Raw genomic sequence first — 19,061 nt, forward strand, 5'->3', positions numbered from 1 at the left:
CTTCCGCTCTTGCTGTACCGGCAGCCCGCCACCCACCTCCTTGGTGTCTCAGTTGGTCTCGGACTCTGCGGCCTCTCTTCCTTGGCTGGCCTCGATGCACAATGGCACTTTTAAGGTCCGCCCTGAGAGTTTAGTGGGAGAGGAGCTGGATGTAGGAGCAGCAGGCACCACTGCTGCATTGGACCTGAGCGCTACAACACTGCTGACTCTGTCAGAAGATCCATGGGTCTGCACTCAAGCCAAGGCCCCGGACCATAGCTCCACACCAAAACGAGCCAATCCAAGGACTTCTCCGTTCTTGACTGAGGTGGTGCACCGCCAGCAGCAAGAGACATGAAACTGGGGCTTCTCCAAAACTTCCCTGAATTCTCCTCAACCGCTACATGATCCTGTTGGATAAGACTCTGGTCCACCACAGCGATGCTCCTGCATCCTGCTGGTCACGCTAGTCACTGATCGCTCCATTAACAGCTGCTTCCTCCGTAATAATGCAGACTTTTACTGAACAACAGCTGCTAGTAAAGACAACAGGGTCAGCTACACCTGTAATCAGTTGTCCATGTTAATTGAATGTCTGTTGAACTGGTAGTCGATCGGTATTCAATGTTGTCGTTTGTGAGCTTCCGGGTAAGGGTCACGTGATAGACATGTGATGAATCAGGGAAGGACACGTCATGGCTGATAAGAACCAATCCAGTGGTGAACACGGGTGTGGGCGTAATTTTTTCTAAACACATTAGTTTCCGACCGTCCACACTCAAACCCAACCCCGGAGTTTTCAAACACCTCCAACCTCGGGGGTGTTTTCAAACTCCTCCGTTTAGGCTGCTCCAAAACTCCGGCGTAGTGTGGCCGCTCAGTGTAAACGTAGCAAAACATATGTGTTTCCAAACATAAGCAGAGTAATGTGGACAGGGCCTAAGTGAATGGGGACATCATTGTTGATTATCATAGTCTTCAACCAATCAGATCTTTAGTTTGACATGTTTGGCGTATTCTTTGACGTGCCAGTGGTACCCAGGTAGCCTGCTAAGTACGTCTGCATTAACGTGCACCGTGATTGGTCAGTGAGCCAGCGTGACTTTTGTCAAACAGGAAGCTAGCTAGCAGATCTTAGTGTTTAGTAAGAGTTCCGGTTGAAACATAAGAGAAGTTATGATATTCTTAGCGTTTTGCTTGGTGTAGATTCTGTTTTTTTTACCGAGCTGTGTTTTAACACTCAATGGCTGAAGGAGGAGGAGAAACCAATATGGTGGCGGAGTTACTGACGAAGCCTTTCTCGAGGAGGACATTTCAGGAAAAACATCGGCCAACCCCACAGCTAGCAGCCCTGACACAGCATGGAAAAGCAAAATGTGGCTCCTCCCGCTCAGCTCGGCAGTTTCTTGACGGGTGCCGAACGAGTGCCGCTCGCTTGCCGCTGTTGTGACACCTGACTGACGCTTGCCACGGACTAGCCACTGCGGTGCCACAAGGAGGATCTCGGCCATGTTTAGGGGTGACGATCCCAATGTCGACTGCCTCTGTCGAGCGGACATTTTCAGCCCTCAAACGCATCAAAACATATTCCAGAAACACAACTGGGGAGACCTCTGGCTGGAACTGAGACGCACGGATGTTCTGCACAACCGCGTAATTGAACTGCTTGTACACAAAGACAGGAGGATGAACTTTGTCTCTAAATAATGAACAGCATGTGGTAAGTGAACTGCTTTGTGTTTTTACATCTGCAGTAGCGCTGTGTTCATTTGTCGATCGTGTTGTTTTTATTGTATAGTTAATATCAGTGGCGGGCCGTGCATGTTATACCTGGGCCTTCACTGCTGTCCTTCAGCTGAAACACAGCTACGGTTGTTATTTGTATCGTGTAAAAATGAAGCCAACACCTGTAGATAGACTATCTGCAGAGAGTGCGTCTCCTCTCTGCTCTGACTGCAGCGTGAGGCTTCTGTGGGCAGCGGGGGAGGGGCTGACGGCAGCACCGCTGCTCATTCACCACAGTGCAGAACACACTACTTTAATGTCTAAACACCAGAAAAGTCTCCAAGAACACCAGAACAAGTCGCTAGATTTGTCACTAGTAGCTTTTGACAAAACAAGTCACCATGAGGGTTTTGAAAGTCACCAGATTTAGTGAGAAAGTCGCCAAATTACCAACACTGGCAGCGGTTAAATATGTCCCCAGAGCAACATTGGACGTAACAATGGTTCCTATCACATATAAAACCAAACAAAAATCTTCATAAAAACAAGTTGTACAAATAATAACACATAAACAAGCATATTAAAGCTACTGCAGATGTAAAAACAAACGCATTTAACTTACCAGAGCTGCTGTTCACTATTTAAAGACAAAGTGCTTCCTCCTTTCTTTGTTAACAAAGAGTTTAATCTCACGGTTGTTCAGTACATCCATGTGTTTTAGTTCCAGTAAGAAGTCCTTCTCCATTCATGGACGCCAGTGAAGACAGTCGAGCCTCCCCAGTTGTATTTCTTGAATACGTTTTAATGCGTTTGAGGCTGAAAATGTCCGCTCACAGAGGCAGCAGATTTTGGGATTGTCACCGCCCAACACGTCAGGCTAGCCCACTGACCAATCACGTACTTGTAGGCCAGCTAGCAGCTCTGACACGTCAAAGAATACGCCCAGCATGTCAAACTAGAGATCTGATTGGTTGAACACGATGACAATCAACAATATCGTCCCCATTCACTTAAAGTGCACATGGATGCACTTGTGAGTCTGCAGGCCTCTGGCTCTGTTCTACCTAGAGACACAGAGGTGAGATCTGATTGGATAAAAGCTTGACTTAAAACAAGCTGCACTGGAAGCAGAGCAACTGAGGAAGACAGTAGCTGTGCAATGAGAACATAAGATAATGGGAAAAATATTTAAAATTATTAAATTATAAAATAACTATAACTTTGTGATTCTGTTTAGGCCAGCAGAGAAGGCCTTGCAGGCCCTGACGGCCCACCACTGGTTAATATTGTTCCCTCTGATGTGAATAATATTTGAATGGCTCGTGCGCTTCGAGTGTTCGCGAGTGTTCGGTGTTTTAGTGCCGCAGGTTTGATGGATTGATTTGTTGCTTTGTTGTAAATATATGTGACTGTTCTTGTGAGTTTGTTCTTGTCATTGTGTTAATTACATTGATTTAACTACATGCATTGTCCGTTAATGACGAACCATCCCGTCATGTGCGTACTCATGTACCTGCACTCTGCAGTTAGTGTATTTGTAGGTGTTGAGCTTCATGTAACATTTTATTTCAGTTGTCAATTGTTGCAGTGTTCTGTGAATATGAGGTGTTGTCACGAAGCAAACAATAACCGTAGCTGTGGTGGTTCAACTGTAGTAAGACAGCCCTGTAGAAGATGCATCGCCCTCCACTGCGACCATGTAATCCGCTTTACGGCCACTTTATACGAATAGTGATTTCACTCGACGTGTCGCAGCTCTTCCAGAAACATCCCAGAGGAGGCTCTCCACCTACAGATACGAAGTCATTGTGAAGATGAAATAAACAACAATAAACACATGTTGTCCATATGATTTTGATGTATTATAGACCTACAGTGTACATTATGAAACATGAAAGATATTCCATCCTAGAAAAATCTATTCATATGTATTTATTGTAATGATGATCTGGTTGACAAAAGAACAATGTGTTGTTGTAGTTTATAACCATATCTATTCAGAAACGCTGCTCTGAAAGTTCATGCAGTCAGTAATTGATATGTTAGCTGAGTTATATATTAAAGGTATAAGCATATGAAACTACATTAGTTTGTCAAAACTGTGCAAAAGCTACCGAGGTTTGGTCAGAGTTTCACAAAGTGCAATGAGGTTCTTCCTGTATGAAGGTTGATTGTTTGCGGGGTGAACTTCTCTTTGCAGATCACATCTGGTAACTGCTAACAGCTTTACATGTCCAGCTCACCATAACCAGCCCTTTGATTTTGACATGTAGCCTACTCCACGCCATTAAACCTGATCCGTTCCAGTTTATAACCCCGCCACCACTCCTCAGACTTTCCAAATAAAACAGATCCAGCTGTGTGCGGCTGTGCGCGGCTGTGCGCCCTCCGTGCGTCACACGGATCTGCTGCTTGGTGGACTGTCGGACGGAGAGAGAAGGAAAGATGTCCGCTATCATGCTGCTGTTGGTATCTTTGAGTTTGTGCTTGTGGGCGATGGATGGTGCGGCGCGGGGCGAGGCAGTAGACCTGCGGGACGCCCTGGAGCGGGGCCCGGTCAGTCTAAACGACATGTTCCGGGAAGTGGAGGAGCTGATGGAGGACACCCAGCACATACTGGAGGAGGCTGTGGACCAGGTCTGTGTCATATTTTATTCATTCAAACAAGGGAAGAGTTGTCGGTTATTTGACAAATAATTACCACAAGTAGTGAAATTCATCAGATCTTAATCATAGCAGTCACATTGAAGTGTTTTGGCAGTCTGCTTCATTTTGACTACCAGGCTGAAATAGGCTGCTGTTGAGACACCACACATAGTTTCCATCTCAGCTGTGTCTGACCAACATGCCACGTCTGAATACCAATAGTCCTCATCATAATGGTGACTCAAAATGGATTTTGTCCATTCAATTCAATAATAGAAAGATGGATAACCTTATAACCCCTTATACTTGTGTGACTGAGAACTTTACACAACCAATCTCCTGTTGGCCAGCTGAGACTCCTGGAAGGCAGCCTTAAGGTCAGTTATTGTCCCCTTAGAGTTGGAGGTCTGCAGGTCTAATAAGTGGGCTCATGTTTCAGGGCACTGTCTGGTTTTGATCATTTGTGACCTACGAGGAAGTTTCCTTTCATGTCATCCAATACATGGAGATCAGCATCCTGCTGTGTATCAGCAGCCACCCTGAGGCTTCATACTCTTCCTCCCCACATGGAAATCTGATGTGGACACAATGTAAATGCTGTGTGCTTTATTTTGTAAGATGAATTAATGGATTCCATGTGTACCCAAACGTTCAACCCAACAGATAACTACTGAGAGTGCTAAATCATCTCTCACGTCACTGGATCTGCGCAGTAACTCCCACAATGAGACGAAGAAGATGATGACGGAGGTAGACAGAGTGGTCCAGGTCCTTGATGGAGCTGACAAGGTAGAAGTTCACTCATGACAACGTGGTCAAATATATCTCAGACAAAACCCTTTTATCTGACAGGTCATGATTTCATGAATGGATACAACAAGCGTTGACAATGTTTCTCCCTTTACATCTCTGAATGGGTTTATGAATGGGCTGAAGGGTTGTGATACACACATGATGAGCATAAGACTGTGGTTGTTATTCAAGTGATTGTAGGGATGATGGTAGTTTTCCCTTTTCTGATACAACATGTCACTCCTTTTGCCATTTATAGGAGACTTATAATAGAACAGGAGATGTTCATCTTTCACACATCCATATGGAGATGTCTGGCCATTGGAACAGTGCGGATCACGTGAGTCTTCTGCTTCCTCTGTCTGGTCTGTGTGAGTAATTAGAGAACTAATGCATTGTGGCCTGTGTTTCAGCTGACATTATTACAACTGAACAGAACAGCTGATGGAGATATAATGCTCATAGGGTGGGCTCTTTGAGCAAAGCAGTGTACTGAAAGACGTGTCGACATACTCAGAGGTTTAATTAAATGAAATGTATTGTTTCTACGGTAAGAGGTTTGTAGATATTCATAATGTTTGTAAGAAGAGACCGAGAGGTGGAATGCTCTCTAAAACTCAACTTGTGTTATAGAGAATGAGATCATCCAGCACACAGACATAACATGTACTTCTCACAATCTTGGATTGAGGTCATTATTGCTGCTTGCTGTGTTGCCATTTTCCTTCATAACGGCGGTTTTGATCTGTTACTTTCCTGGCAGCTGCACAGCGAGTGGTTATGTTAATAGACCTCGCTGCTGGAAAAAATGTCAGGAAAGCCAGCGTGCCAGGCAGGACAAGGTCTGCTCTTCTGAAATGACTAACTGTATAATTCCAGCCTCTGCATGGAGTCAAACTCAAATTACACTCAAGGAAGTCGCAGTAAAGTTGGTGGACTCAGCACTTCATAGACGATATCCAGTCGGTTTGGATATGTGTAGCTGTTAGTACTTTTCTTTGAATGGAGTTTAGCAGCTGGAATGTTTACAGTAGTTGATCATATGCACATATACCCATAACTGTCACCGAAAGCTTCATACGGTATAAGTCAAAGTCAAAATGTTATAGACATCCGTGGCAACTACGTTTACATGTTGTTTCAAAGTAATTCAGTTACAGTTAATTATGAGTTGTCTCGTAATTATGACTCAGCATCTTAAAGCATTAAAAGAACAAGATTTGCATCTCTTTTATCAAATCGATTATCAACAACTGTCGTCTTTTTTCCTTATTGGATCATTTTCCTCCACTTATGAGATGATCTGTCATCACCATATAATACAGTAAAGCAGAATGATGACACTAAGAAAAGCATAATTGCATTCAAAAAACAAAACAAAAACAAAGACCTTTTTTCATAACTTAATCACGCTTTCCGTATTTTTAACATTAATCCTGATGAAGTATCCCTTAGATTTAGATTTGTATCCGATAACTATGAGAACAGATCCAGTTACACGTTACAGATCTTGCAATGTTGAGATGGCTTTCTAGTTATGAGGATACCTGTTGAGCCCTGTCACTTGGAACATACTTACCCATAATGCATGAAGAATAGCTCCTCAACCATCAGGCCTCCTCTGAAAGGTATAAGCTAATATGAATCCACTGTAAGGAGAACTATTTCTATTACAATCCCAGAGTAAATGGAGCTGCAACAAAGGAACTCATTATATTTCAATCCGTGCATAGTTTAAAATCTAAATTTCAACTGCAATGTAATTATAATGGATTATAAGCAAGATCCCATGGATAATGGCTATTGATGGAACTGAATACTCTTAACTGTAACTGTACATTTGAAACAGGTGTAATTAGATCAATCTGAATGAGGGGATTAGGATGGTATCAGACTCATTGCTGTCTGCCGTTATCGACTGGCTGTATCAGAATACTCGAGCCAGAGCTCACTGGAACCTGGAAGTGAAGTTTGAGCCAAGATGGCACATTTTCCCAGCCTATCTCTGGGGTTCTCTGGTTCTACATCATGAAGGCTTTGCCCTCTAAGAGCTTTCATCCTCGGGCACATGTGCAGTCGTGAACGACACTGACTGAGGTGACTGGAACCTTTGGTGAATCAGCTCTTACCTATTATGCTCCGGCTGTTGGGTCTGAGAGCTGCTGCAGTAATGCATGGTTTCAGGGAGGCTACTAGTTTCTGCACTGATTTCTCAAAGGCAGCCCGTGTAAAGATACAGACTGAAGAAAGGTGGTGAGATCACAGCAGGGGCTGTCTGGCAGACACTGTTCCTCTGACCACTGGAAAAGAGTTGAACTAAACCTCAAATACCCTGTTAGCATTCCAAGAAAACTAGTCAGAAGTATACTACTGGAAAAGTCTGCCCTGAAACCATGAAATGAGATAAATAACAATAAGCAGTGGAGTTTGACGGTAGAACGTGTTTCAGAGCTCTAAACGTGTGGTTTGATCATGATCATGACAACCACAAGACAGAGGAAGCTGATGATTTAACAGAACTGACTGTATGTGTAACTGCTGTTGTCTCTCGACCCAGGAGTGCATGGTGGACGAGGACTGTGGTCACCTGAAGTACTGCCTGTATGAGATCGAGGACTCCAAGTGCCTCCCCTGCATCCCAACGGACATGGTGGGCAATCAGTCAGCGTTGCTTTTGTGGTTGTTTGTCTAGTTAAAAGTTCATCGATCCATTTGTTATTTCAACAATGGATGAAATGTCTGTTTAATGTGAACGTGGTTACTCGCGTGGTTCAGCCGCTCCCCCAAAGTGACAGAAAAAATAGTCAACGCACCTTTAAAGGTGCAACATCTGGATTGTTCGAATATCAGCACATCACTGTGAAAATAAATGTCATAGAATGTGATAATAGCCATAATCAAATGAGATCATGACTCACAGAATCTCCACAGCAGAAAGAGCGCCCCCTTCTGGGCCATGAAGCAGTTTCACTTTTGATCTGCAGAGAGTTGAGGCTGCCATCCACCCATCCATCATGGGCCATTTAGAGTCGTCAGTGAACTAACCGAGGCTGCATGTCTTTGGACTGTTGGGGGCGAGCCAGAGAACCAGGAGAGGATCCACGCTGCCATGGGGAGACATGTCTATTGAACCCTGGCCCGCCTTGCTGTGATAATGATAAAAACAGTGACAGCTGAAGTGTTCATCATGTTCAGTAAAGCAGCAGCACTCAATCAAATCTCACTAATATCTCAATGTTAAACAGCTACACATACCTTTTACTGGAAATACTATGAAATAATGGATGCTGGTACACCCACAGAAGCGTGTATGCAGCAACAGACCACATGTGCTTCACATCCTTGTGTGTGTCCACTTAGCCCTGCACTAAGGACGAGGAGTGTTGCTCAGACCAGATGTGTGTGTGGGGGCAGTGTACGGTCAATGGCACCAAAGGAGCGGAGGGATCTATCTGTCAGGGTCAGGGTGACTGCAGGACTGACCTCTGCTGTGCCTTTCAGCGAGGTGAGCTCTACATTAACTGAACAGAGACTCTTTCACATCTGTACTGTGTGCTCAAACACTCTCGGCTTCTATTTGAACTGTCTGTCGAGCTGTCCCTCACATCAATTCTAATTTCCCATGTCCCTTTTCTCATAATGTCCTGTTCTTATCTACACTATATTGTACTATATTATATTTGTAGCAGCACAGTTGTATCTGCTATTGCTTCTATGATCCTTTATTTTACATTGCTTGGAAATAGTGCTCACTGACACTAGAGACATCTAGTCATTTAGAAGCTTTTATTTGTCCCAGTGTCTCTAAGGTTTCAGTTCCACCCCAACACAGTGGAGGTGTTTGAACCACTGGAGGTCAGCAAGGTCAACGTCTTGTCTCTCTAGCTTCAATTGACCTGAAGTCAAACTCCCTCCATGTGCAGCACATGGTCAGCTAAACAGTGTAAAGCTCATCCAGTATCAAATGGAAATGCTGAGGAATACATACTGGCCATCAATTCAATTCAATTGTATCTACAGTGCCAAATGATAACAGCAGTTATCCACAGGACGTGAGCGTCACACTGGCTCCATCCCATAAAAGCGATTCTTCCATTGTGTGGCAAGCAAATGTTTTTGATACTTACATGTTCTGTTCAGCAAAATAATCTTCACAATGAACACCACTTTATGATGTTTGAAATGTAAATGCAATCTTCAGAAGTAAGAAGCTAACGTTAGGCTATAAAGGAACTACACCACGAGGCTGTGATGGAGGATAGTCGGCGTGACGACGTTTAGGCTCTTTTTGACACTTGTTAGCAACCGACATATAAAAGCTTCTCAAATCACCAGAGGAGTATTTACTGACATATTTGATATCGTAGAAGCAAACGTTCAAATATCTGCAGCTTGTGTTACTGACCTCATTTCAGACATCTCCCCAAAAACACACTGCCTCTCAGACGGAGGAACGGGAAGTGTAAAGATGGCCGGACTCATTTCTGCAGCGCTCTGTTACAGAGCTGAGGGATTGACCTGCAGCTAACAACATATTGATTCTTTTTTCATCACACTCGGACCAAGTAGCATACCGACATAGACCGTTTGAAGTAATTATATGTGGTGTTTCATATACATACATTTTGATGTACTCGGTCTAAACTCTTCAAACATGGAATAGAAACATCCATGGAACAATGCTTCTGTATTCTGGTCTTAATGTCTGTGGAACAGGGCCTGGGTATCTGACGTGGGCTTAATGTTTTGGATTTGTTTGAAACAGCAACAGCAGTGATGAAGTGGCCTGTGAGCATTATTCTCTCTCTGCTGCTTCCTACAGAGCTGTTGTTTCCGGTGTGTAATCCCAAACCAGAGAAGGGGGAGTCCTGTCTGAGCCACCCCAACCTGCTGATGGACATGCTGGCCTGGGACCAGGAGGGTCCCCGTGACCACTGCCCCTGTGCCGACGACCTCCAGTGCCAACCTCATGGGTGAGAGCAAACACGGTATACGTTTACACTGATAGTCCCCCAATGAGCATGTGCAGAAGTTCAGATCTTAGGTTTATATGGGGGAATAGAACAGTCAGCCAAATTATATCTGCAAATGTGTTGTTTCTCTAAATTGCTCCTTCTTTCTCTCACTCAGACGAGGATCTGTTTGTGGAGAGTAGTACTGGAGATGGATGACCGGCCAGGAGCCAAACTAACCTCCTTACAGAACATTCCCCGCAGAACGGCCCACCTGCTGATCAACAGTTTAGAAAGGAAGAGGATGTTGCTTCAGGGCAGGACTTATTGTTAACTTGTATTATTTATGCCTTATGAATGAATGAAATGAGCACATGCCAAATACAGGGTGAATGTTGGCTGCTGCCAGAGACTTCAGTTCACCTGCCAGCATGGCAGACAGGGTTTCCTTATTTCAAGAAATATTATTTTAAAAAAGCAATTCCTTGGTTAAGTAGTTGTGGATGAAGGTTAATGATATAGTCCATGTTTCTACAGTATAGTGCTGCTGACTCAGTATTTACACTTCTGAAGTGCTGTACATAGATTTGAGAAGTGGACGGCTGGCAGACATGTTCAGTGATGAGGAAAGGACTTCATTTGAGACCCTGCTTATGACCAATGTGTATTATCATGCAGCTAATAAAAGACGTGTTCTTACTTTTGACTGAGAACCAAGCAAAGCACTGTTGTGGTATTCACAGATTAAATGTGGACCAGTGACTCCGAACATCAGGGGAGGCCAGAAGAAAAACCAACCCACGGTGTCATGTCACGAGTTGGCTAATTCAAGGATTCAAGGATCAGTTATTGTCATTATGCAACACAGAGATGCACAATTCAGTGGTGGCCCGACAAACACACGACAAACAACAGAAAACAAAACCAGCTTCACATTCCTGTCGTGCAGTTTTTGGATTAGCATCATAAGGAACGTAAACAGCAGCAACAGCAACAATTCTCATCTTCACATTAAATACTCAACATGAGGAAAACACCGTCCATCAACTGTGACTGTGTTTGAGCACCAAGCATCATGATGTGAACACAGAGTCCTCCTCTGGTCCTCCAGAGTCCTCATGATGTGAACACAGAGTCCTCCTCTGGTCCTCCAGAGTCCTCATGATGTGAACACAGAGTCCTCCTCCTCTGGTCCACCAGAGTCGTCATGATGTGAACACAGAGTCCTCCTCCTCTGGTCCTCCAGAGTCCTCATGATGTGAACACAGAGTCCTCCTCCTCTGGTCCTCCAGAGTCCTCATGATGTGAACACAGAGTCCTCCTCCTCTGGTCCTCCAGAGTCCTCATGATGTGAACACAGAGTCCTCCTCTTCTGGTCCTCCAGAGTCCTCATGATGTGAACACAGAGTCCTCCTCCTCTGGTCCTCCAGAGTCCTCATGATGTGAACACAGAGTCCTCCTCCTCTGGTCCTCCAGAGTCCTCATGATGTGAACACAGAGTCCTCCTCCTCTGGTCCTCCAGAGTCCTCATGATGTGAACACAGAGTCCTCCTCCTCTGGTCCTCCAGAGTCCTCATGATGTGAACACAGAGTCCTCCTCTTCTGGTCCTCCAGAGTCCTCATGATGTGAACACAGAGTCCTCCTCTGGTCCTCCAGAGTCCTCATGATGTGAACACAGAGTCCTCCTCTGGTCCTCCAGAGTCCTCATGATGTGAACACAGAGTCCTCCTCCTCTGGTCCTCCAGAGTCCTCATGATGTGAACACAGAGTCCTCCTCCTCTGGTCCTCCAGAGTCCTCATGATGTGAACACAGAGTCCTCTTCCTCTGGTCCTCCAGAGTCCTCATGATGTGAACACAGAGTCCTCCTCCTCTGGTCCTCCAGAGTCCTCATGATGTGAACACAGAGTCCTCCTCCTCTGGTCCTCCAGAGTCCTCATGATGTGAACACAGAGTCCTCCTCCTCTGGTCCACCAGAGTCCTCATGATGTGAACACAGAGTCCTCCTCCTCTGGTCCTCCAGAGTCCTCATGATGTGAACACAGAGTCCTCCTCCTCTGGTCCTCCAGAGTCCTCATGATGTGAACACAGAGTCCTCCTCCTCTGGTCCACCAGAGTCCTCATGATGTGAACACAGAGTCCTCCTCCTCTGGTCCTCCAGAGTCCTCATGATGTGAACACAGAGTCCTCCTCCTCTGGTCCTCCAGAGTCCTCATGATGTGAACACAGAGTCCTCCTCCTCTGGTCCTCCAGAGTCCTCATGATGTGAACACAGAGTCCTCCTCCTCTGGTCCACCAGAGTCCTCATGATGTGAACACAGAGTCCTCCTCCTCTGGTCCACCAGAGTCCTCATGATGTGAACACAGAGTCCTCCTCCTCTGGTCCTCCAGAGTCCTCATGATGTGAACACAGAGTCCTCCTCCTCTGGTCCTCCAGAGTCCTCATGATGTGAACACAGAGTCCTCCTCCTCTGGTCCTCCAGAGTCCTCATGATGTGAACACAGAGTCCTCCTCCTCTGGTCCTCCAGAGTCCTCATGATGTGAACACAGAGTCCTCCTCCTCTGGTCCTCCAGAGTCCTCATGATGTGAACACAGAGTCCTCCTCCTCTGGTCCTCCAGAGTCCTCATGATGTGAACACAGAGTCCTCCTCCTCTGGTCCTCCAGAGTCCTCATGATGTGAACACAGAGTCCTCCTCCTCTGGTCCTCCCCTGTCTGCCGTCAGCCTGCAGTCCTTCAGGGCTGCTACAAGCTAACTGTTGTGTTGGCTGATAGAAGTCGCTGCTGCTGCTTGATCTACAGAAAGAGAAGCATCTGCGTCTGTGGGAAGTCTCCTCTGACATGGACACAGATGCTTCATTTCTATTGAGGATGGACCGCAGCAGAGAGAAGCCTATATGACAGTGAACGTCTGTTCCTGAGCGAAGAAGTGACATCGTTGGTCAGTCGAGTGTTGGTCGTTGCACTTTCATAATGAATAGGTGTGACAGTGTTTCTGTTCTGCTGTTTATTAACCTGAACTTACTGAACTGATATCTCATATTGATCAGTATTGGTCTTGTTTAAGTGTGAAGCTTCCTCCTTTTCTGATCTTTGCAATCTTGTGACACTTATTTGTTCCCACAAAATGCAGTTTGGAGACATTAACACGCATCAACCCACAGTGTTGACCTTGATAGACAGAGGGGACATGGAGCGTGGGGGTGGAAGAGGACAGGAGACCTGAGAGAGGGACACAAACACACCTCTGGCTCAGTACAAACACTGTGCAAGTGCTCTGTTACTTCCCAGGAGGCGTTTGCAGTGTGGTGCAGACAGTCCTCAATTATTTGACTCAAAGGTTTAATATCCAGAAATTCACATGACAAACACGACCACAGACTAGATGTGTAACAGCATGGCCATCCAGCCATAGGTTGTGACTTAGTCTCATTGTTGGGATGCATGAGAGCTACAGCAAGACACAGCACTTATTTCTGTCAGTTTAGTTAGTACTACAGTACTGAGTCTCACCTCCTTTCATGGTGAAGATAGCAGCCAGAGTTCTTGTAAGTGTTTCCTTACAATAACTACATTTTATACAGTCATCCAAAATTAATCGAAAAACCAACGTGAGCTCAACCAGATTAATTCGGGGATTTATGTGAAAACTCACTGTATATCATGTATTCATCGCTCTTGTCCTTAACGCTGGAGTACCAACCGTTCATAGCGCGCAAGAAGCACCGGGACCCCAGACCCCCCGGGGCCTCAGATGTCCCAGGTACAGTGCATGTCACTTGGTTTTGGTAATTAAATATCACATTTAGAGGAGAAATGTGTACCATTCAGGTATTGTAGTCCAGCATTCTTTGGTCAGTTTGGGCTTTTAGAGAGGCCCTGCGTTAAAATGTGGTTCTAAGACATTAGTTGAGGTTGGTTTGGAGTATTCCGGTTCCTCTTGACTGTGTACACATTTCACAGACGGATGAGGAGGTCAGCAGGTAGAGAACAGTTAGTTTAGGAACAGGAATGTGTGCTCGGGCTAAGCAGTCTGGTGGAGATAGGATGTTCTGCAAGCGAAACACGGAGGAGTGAGACCTCCTCTCCGCCTCTCTGTGGCGGACACCGCTTTCCCGCTGACGTCACGGCGGTGCGTTTATCCGCCCAGGCTGCGGGCTTCCTGCTGCGTCTCCACTCTTGTCGGTTACGGCTGGAACGTTACACGCTGCTGCTCCGCCACGCAACAGACTGCCAAGTTCAGGAACCGGGGAAACATCGACATTTTGTGGGTACGTATACCCTTCACATTACGTCCACGAGCCGCATGTTCCTCGTAGTCAACCGGGGCACTCGATGCTGGTTTGCAAAGCGCTAACTGTGGCGTGTCTGGCTGCTGCTCAACGTGTGACATCGCGTAGGAAGAGATGCAGCAAGACGAGGGAGGGGTGGCTGAACACTACCGTAGTGTTAGTCTGAGACATACGCAGATACCGGAACCAAGTTCCACTTTGTGGCATTTCCCCCGCACCACATCCATGCCAGCCAGTCTCCACGCGACCTCCCGCTCAGCACGGGGCCTCTTCTGTGGAAATACAGTCGTAATGGTCCCTGCTTCTCAGTTGACAGTTGCAGTTGACTGCAGGAGGCACTTTGAATTTGGGGCGAGGGCTAGCTGAGCCGTGAGCGGCCTCGCGCCTGCTTCACCGTTACTCTCGGGCTGTCGCAGCCGAAGACTCGCCGTGGTTTCCCCCGTGCAAATGGACGGTGAGCGGTCACGATGAGAGGCGGCTGTGCATAATGAGAATCGCGGGATTCGGATCCTCCACGTAGCCCGTAGGAGTCCGCGCTCAGTCCGCCTCCTTGCTCCATGTTGTCTCTGGTAACACTCCTCTGTTTGGCCCGGATGCCTCACGGTACCGTTAAGAACAGCGATGTCTCCTAATGCACGAATGTTTCGTTTGGCGGGTGAAGGGGAATGGTGCCCTCCTCAGGTTTAAGCCGTTGACCTGGAATAGAAGTCTATACAAACCTCTTTACGGGTGTTGTGACGTCGGTGTTTCCTACTGGAAGGAGCAGGTTGCTGCAGAGGATGCACCTTGATGTGATTGTTGCTGGAGCATGTGTCCATCACCAGGGTCTCTACACATCTCACCTGCTGAGTGACTCGCTCTCCTGGAGGGGTTGGATGACCTGAGGCTGTGATTCTTTTAGCTTGTGTGTGAGTGAATGCCTCTGTGACTAACTTTTAAATCTATAATAGTTTACCGTGGCCTGCCAGTGAGTTTTCACATTAGTCGTAAAGTTTCTTCTGAAAACTATTTGAGCTTTTGTTAGTGTGCAGACGAGACCAGATTTTAGTTTTTCATTCCTGGGTGATCAGCTTTCAGGGCTGTCCAGAAAGGAGACCGCCAGGTCCACACCAGCCTTGTATCACCTCAATGGCTGGATGGCAGTACTTCTTGATCCCAGACAAACATGTTGTCCATCAGCTGTATTGGGGTTGAACTGCATATATGGGGCACCCAAGACACGAAATACTGCAGCGTTTGTAGAGGATAGAACTGCATCCTAGATATCGATGAGCTCAATGCCTCCTATAGCCTAACTGGTTGGTATGCGCCTGATTAATCTAGTTTGTGTTGCTCTCATCCACTCTGAGGCATTATTGGCATCAATATCATCAATCTGCACGCTGGTTTTGGTTTAAGCTAATTGTGACACGTTAGCAGAACCGCATCATCCTCAACATGCAGCCCGGGGGGGGGGGGGCACAGACCCAAGAAGGCATGTGTGAAGCTATGAATAAGGGCTTGTCCCTAGGACAGAGGCCCACACTAGTCCTATTGTCACCAACTGCCCTCATTGTCCTCTCTTTAAGATGTGACCCTGGTCTCCTCTTGTGCGAGTCTGTTCAGAAGCAGCCTTCAGTCAGAACCCCCTGTCCGTATGGTCGAGGTGAGGCAGGCTTACAGGTGGAGCCACCTGAGCAGGTGTCTGTCTGCAGAGCGTAGCACACTAAGTTCTGTTGATATCCACTCTCACTCACGTTTCCTGTTTTCAGTGCATGTGTGTTCTGCTGGGATTGGAACAATCACTCTGTGTGAAGGCTGAAGTCACTGACACTGTTGAACCTCTTATTTGTGCTGAATTTGTATTCCGACTGGATGATTGAGAAATGTGTGATTTCAACAGGCTGTCGGCCAAGCTCTGCACACCAGCCTGCAAGTTGGCTGGTGGCCAGCCAGTGTTTCTCAGCTTGGAGTGAGATGAGGAGAAAGGGTTCGGTCGTTGTGGTCTTCACAACCTGTTTATAATGGGAAGCTGGTCAGCTTGATATCACGTTAGTGATGAACACAACACGAGAGCTTCTCAAGGCAAAGGAATGGAAGATTCTTCAATGGCCAAGTCACTCATCTGATCTCAACCCAAGTGAGCAGCTTTTCACTTACTGAAGGTAAAACTGAGGGCAGAAAGACCCACGAACAGCAGCAGCTGAAGGAGGCTGCAGTGAAAGGTCTGTCAAAGCTTCTCAAGGGAGGAAACTCAGTGTTTGGTGATGTCTATGGAGCCAGAATTCAGGCAATCATTGACTGCAAAGGATTTACCTCCAAGTATTACAAATAATGATTATATTCACAATTATGTTAGTTTGTCCAATAACTTTTGAGCCTCTGAACATGGACTGTGTAGAAGTGGCTGTAATTCCTAAACGGTTATTGTGATATTTTAGTTTTATCCATTGAATTAAAGCTGAAAGTCTTCACTTCAAACACATATTGACTGATTAGTTTCAAATCCATTAGAGTTGTGTAACGAGGAAAAATTTGAGAAATTGTGTCTCAGTCCAAATACTTCTGGCCCTGACTGTAAACGACTGAGTCGGTGAACGAAAAACTATAGTTTGTAGGCTGCAGAAGATGGAGACCGCAGCCGTGCTCAGCAAACTGTTTGATTTCAGCCACGGTGCATCTCCACCAATCATCTCGTGTCTCCATCACTCTATCAGCATGTGGAATGGTGCGTTCAGGTGTGCCTCGTGAAGTTCCCTCCTGCCATCTAGTGGATCCTTTTTTCCCAGCTGACTGGTGAAATAAGTTATTGTTATATTAAATGAATTATTTATATTTGATCATATATGTGTATATTAAGAAAACAGGCTTCATACCATGTAACGACTCTCTTTAAAGACAAAGGTTTGGAACAGTAAATGTAAATGAGAACTGTCCGACATGAAACCGATGATCTGACGTTAACCAATCAGGGCTCCCTGGTCTACCAATAGCAGAGCCTTCAGTGCTGAAAAATAATTTTGAATGGAATCCTACTCTCATAATAAAAGTCTAATGGAATGGTGGATTGAGAGAATGGTGACCCCAGGCTAGTGGTCTGCTTTAAAGTCTGACTGCATGAAAGCGGAGTCGCTGGTTCAGCTGCTGCTCAGCAGCGCTGCAGACTCTTCATGTGACTGAAGTTAGCTCTGTGAAGTCTGCAGACACCACTGGATCGTTGTCATGCTTTCACAATGAAAACCGAACATGGCTGCAGCTTCATCCACCTGTTGATGCAGTTGAACCTCCGTCATCCACATCTATTAAGTGCTGCTTTTAGATGAGTCCACTGTGGACGCCAGCTATTGGCTCGCTCTGGAACTGGTGGTGTGTAGCAGCAGAGCACTCCTCACAGAAGTTACATGTTCCTGTATCTCAAACATTGTTGTACATGTCATTCAGCCATGCAAGAGACAACACACCATGAATAGATGGTTCTTATTATATTGTATTGGCCATGTTGAGGTGGGTTTTCTCACTTGAAATGACTGCAGTTTGTTCGGAGCCACAATGAGTTTCCAGTGAACCGCTGGTTGCCTGTAACAGCGTTGTGAAGAGGTTGCCATTGGTTGTGTTAAAGCAGCATACTTGTGTTTGTTTGAATAGCGCACTTGGTTTTACATAGTGTGGATAAGTGTTATAGAGCCTCTGGTCACATGATGGCTGATAACACAAACTGCCCTCAGTTAATGATTAGATGAGTTATCGGCTTAAACCAACACAATGTGACTGATAAGGCCCAATATACTCGTGCATAGTCAACGCATGTGATATCGGCCTAATATATATCGGCTCTAGTGTTAGAAAGATCCAGTCACACTAAATATTCATCGGTTTGTAAAACAGAAGAAGTGTTTGCTTAATTGATAGTGTTGGTTGCAGCCCTTTTGTGGACAAATGACTCAGTGTGTAACCTTAAAGTGGTAGATGGTCGTCCTACAGGAGAACACTGCTGTCGACATTCAGCTTACAATCAACACAGCCAGAGTCTGCTGAACTTTAGGGACTTTTAATAAGGCCGGTCTGAGTAAACACTAGAGACCGTGTGTGTGTGTGTGTGTGTGTGTGTGTGTGTGTGTGTGTGTGTGTGTGTGTGTGTGTGTGTGTGTGTGTGTGTGTGTGTGTGTGTGTGTGTGTGTGTGTGTGTGTGTGTGTGTGTGTGTGTGTGTGTGTGTGTGTGTGTGTGTGTGTGTGTGTGTGTGTGTGTGTGTGTGTGTGTGTGTGTGTGTGTGTGTGTGTGTGTGTGTGTGTGTGTGTGTGTGTGTGTGTGTGTGTGTGTGTGTGTGTGTGTGTGTGTGTGTGTGTGTGTGTGTGTGTGTGTGTGTGTGTGTGTGTGTGTGTGTGTGTGTGTGTGTGTGTGTGTGTGTGTGTGTGTGTGTGTGTGTGTGTGTGTGTGTGTGTGTGTGTGTGTGTGTGTGTGTGTGTGTGTGTGTGTGTGTGTGTGTGTGTGTGTGTGTGTGTGTGTGTGTGTGTGTGTGTGTGTGTGTGTGTGTGTGTGTGTGTGTGTGTGTGTGTGTGTGTGTGTCTGTGTCTGTGTGTGTCTGTGTCTGTCTGTGTCTGTCTGTCTGTCTGTCTGTCTGTCTGTCTGTCTGTCTGTCTGTCTGTCTGTCTGTCTGTCTGTCTGTCTGTCTGTCTGTCTGTCTGTCTGTCTGTCTGT

At 46.0% G+C, this 19,061-nt stretch overlaps 2 protein-coding genes across 2 annotated transcripts in view; both read left to right on the plus strand.

The window, feature by feature from the left end:
- The first annotated feature begins 1,144 nt into the window (after window positions 1-1,144).
- On the plus strand, window positions 1,145-10,807 carry dkk3b (dickkopf WNT signaling pathway inhibitor 3b). Its single transcript, XM_079278774.1, has 8 exons — window positions 1,145-1,699; window positions 3,905-4,341; window positions 5,014-5,139; window positions 5,402-5,482; window positions 7,700-7,792; window positions 8,503-8,647; window positions 9,965-10,115; window positions 10,273-10,807. Exons 2-8 carry the CDS (start codon window positions 4,150-4,152, stop codon window positions 10,295-10,297), a joined length of 813 nt encoding a protein of 270 aa, XP_079134900.1. The 5' UTR covers window positions 1,145-1,699; window positions 3,905-4,149; the 3' UTR covers window positions 10,298-10,807.
- A 3,436-nt stretch (window positions 10,808-14,243) lies between these two features.
- The window catches only part of far1 (fatty acyl CoA reductase 1), a 35,658-nt gene continuing 30,840 nt past the window's right edge, over window positions 14,244-19,061 (plus strand). The window contains exon 1 of the mRNA XM_079272049.1: window positions 14,244-14,365. The gene's annotated coding sequence lies outside the window, so the exon portion shown is untranslated. The remainder of the gene's footprint in view (window positions 14,366-19,061) is intronic.

This window comes from Melanostigma gelatinosum (genome assembly GCF_949748355.1).
Source record: "Melanostigma gelatinosum genome assembly, chromosome: 1".
Taxonomy (NCBI): Eukaryota; Metazoa; Chordata; class Actinopteri; order Perciformes; family Zoarcidae; genus Melanostigma; species Melanostigma gelatinosum.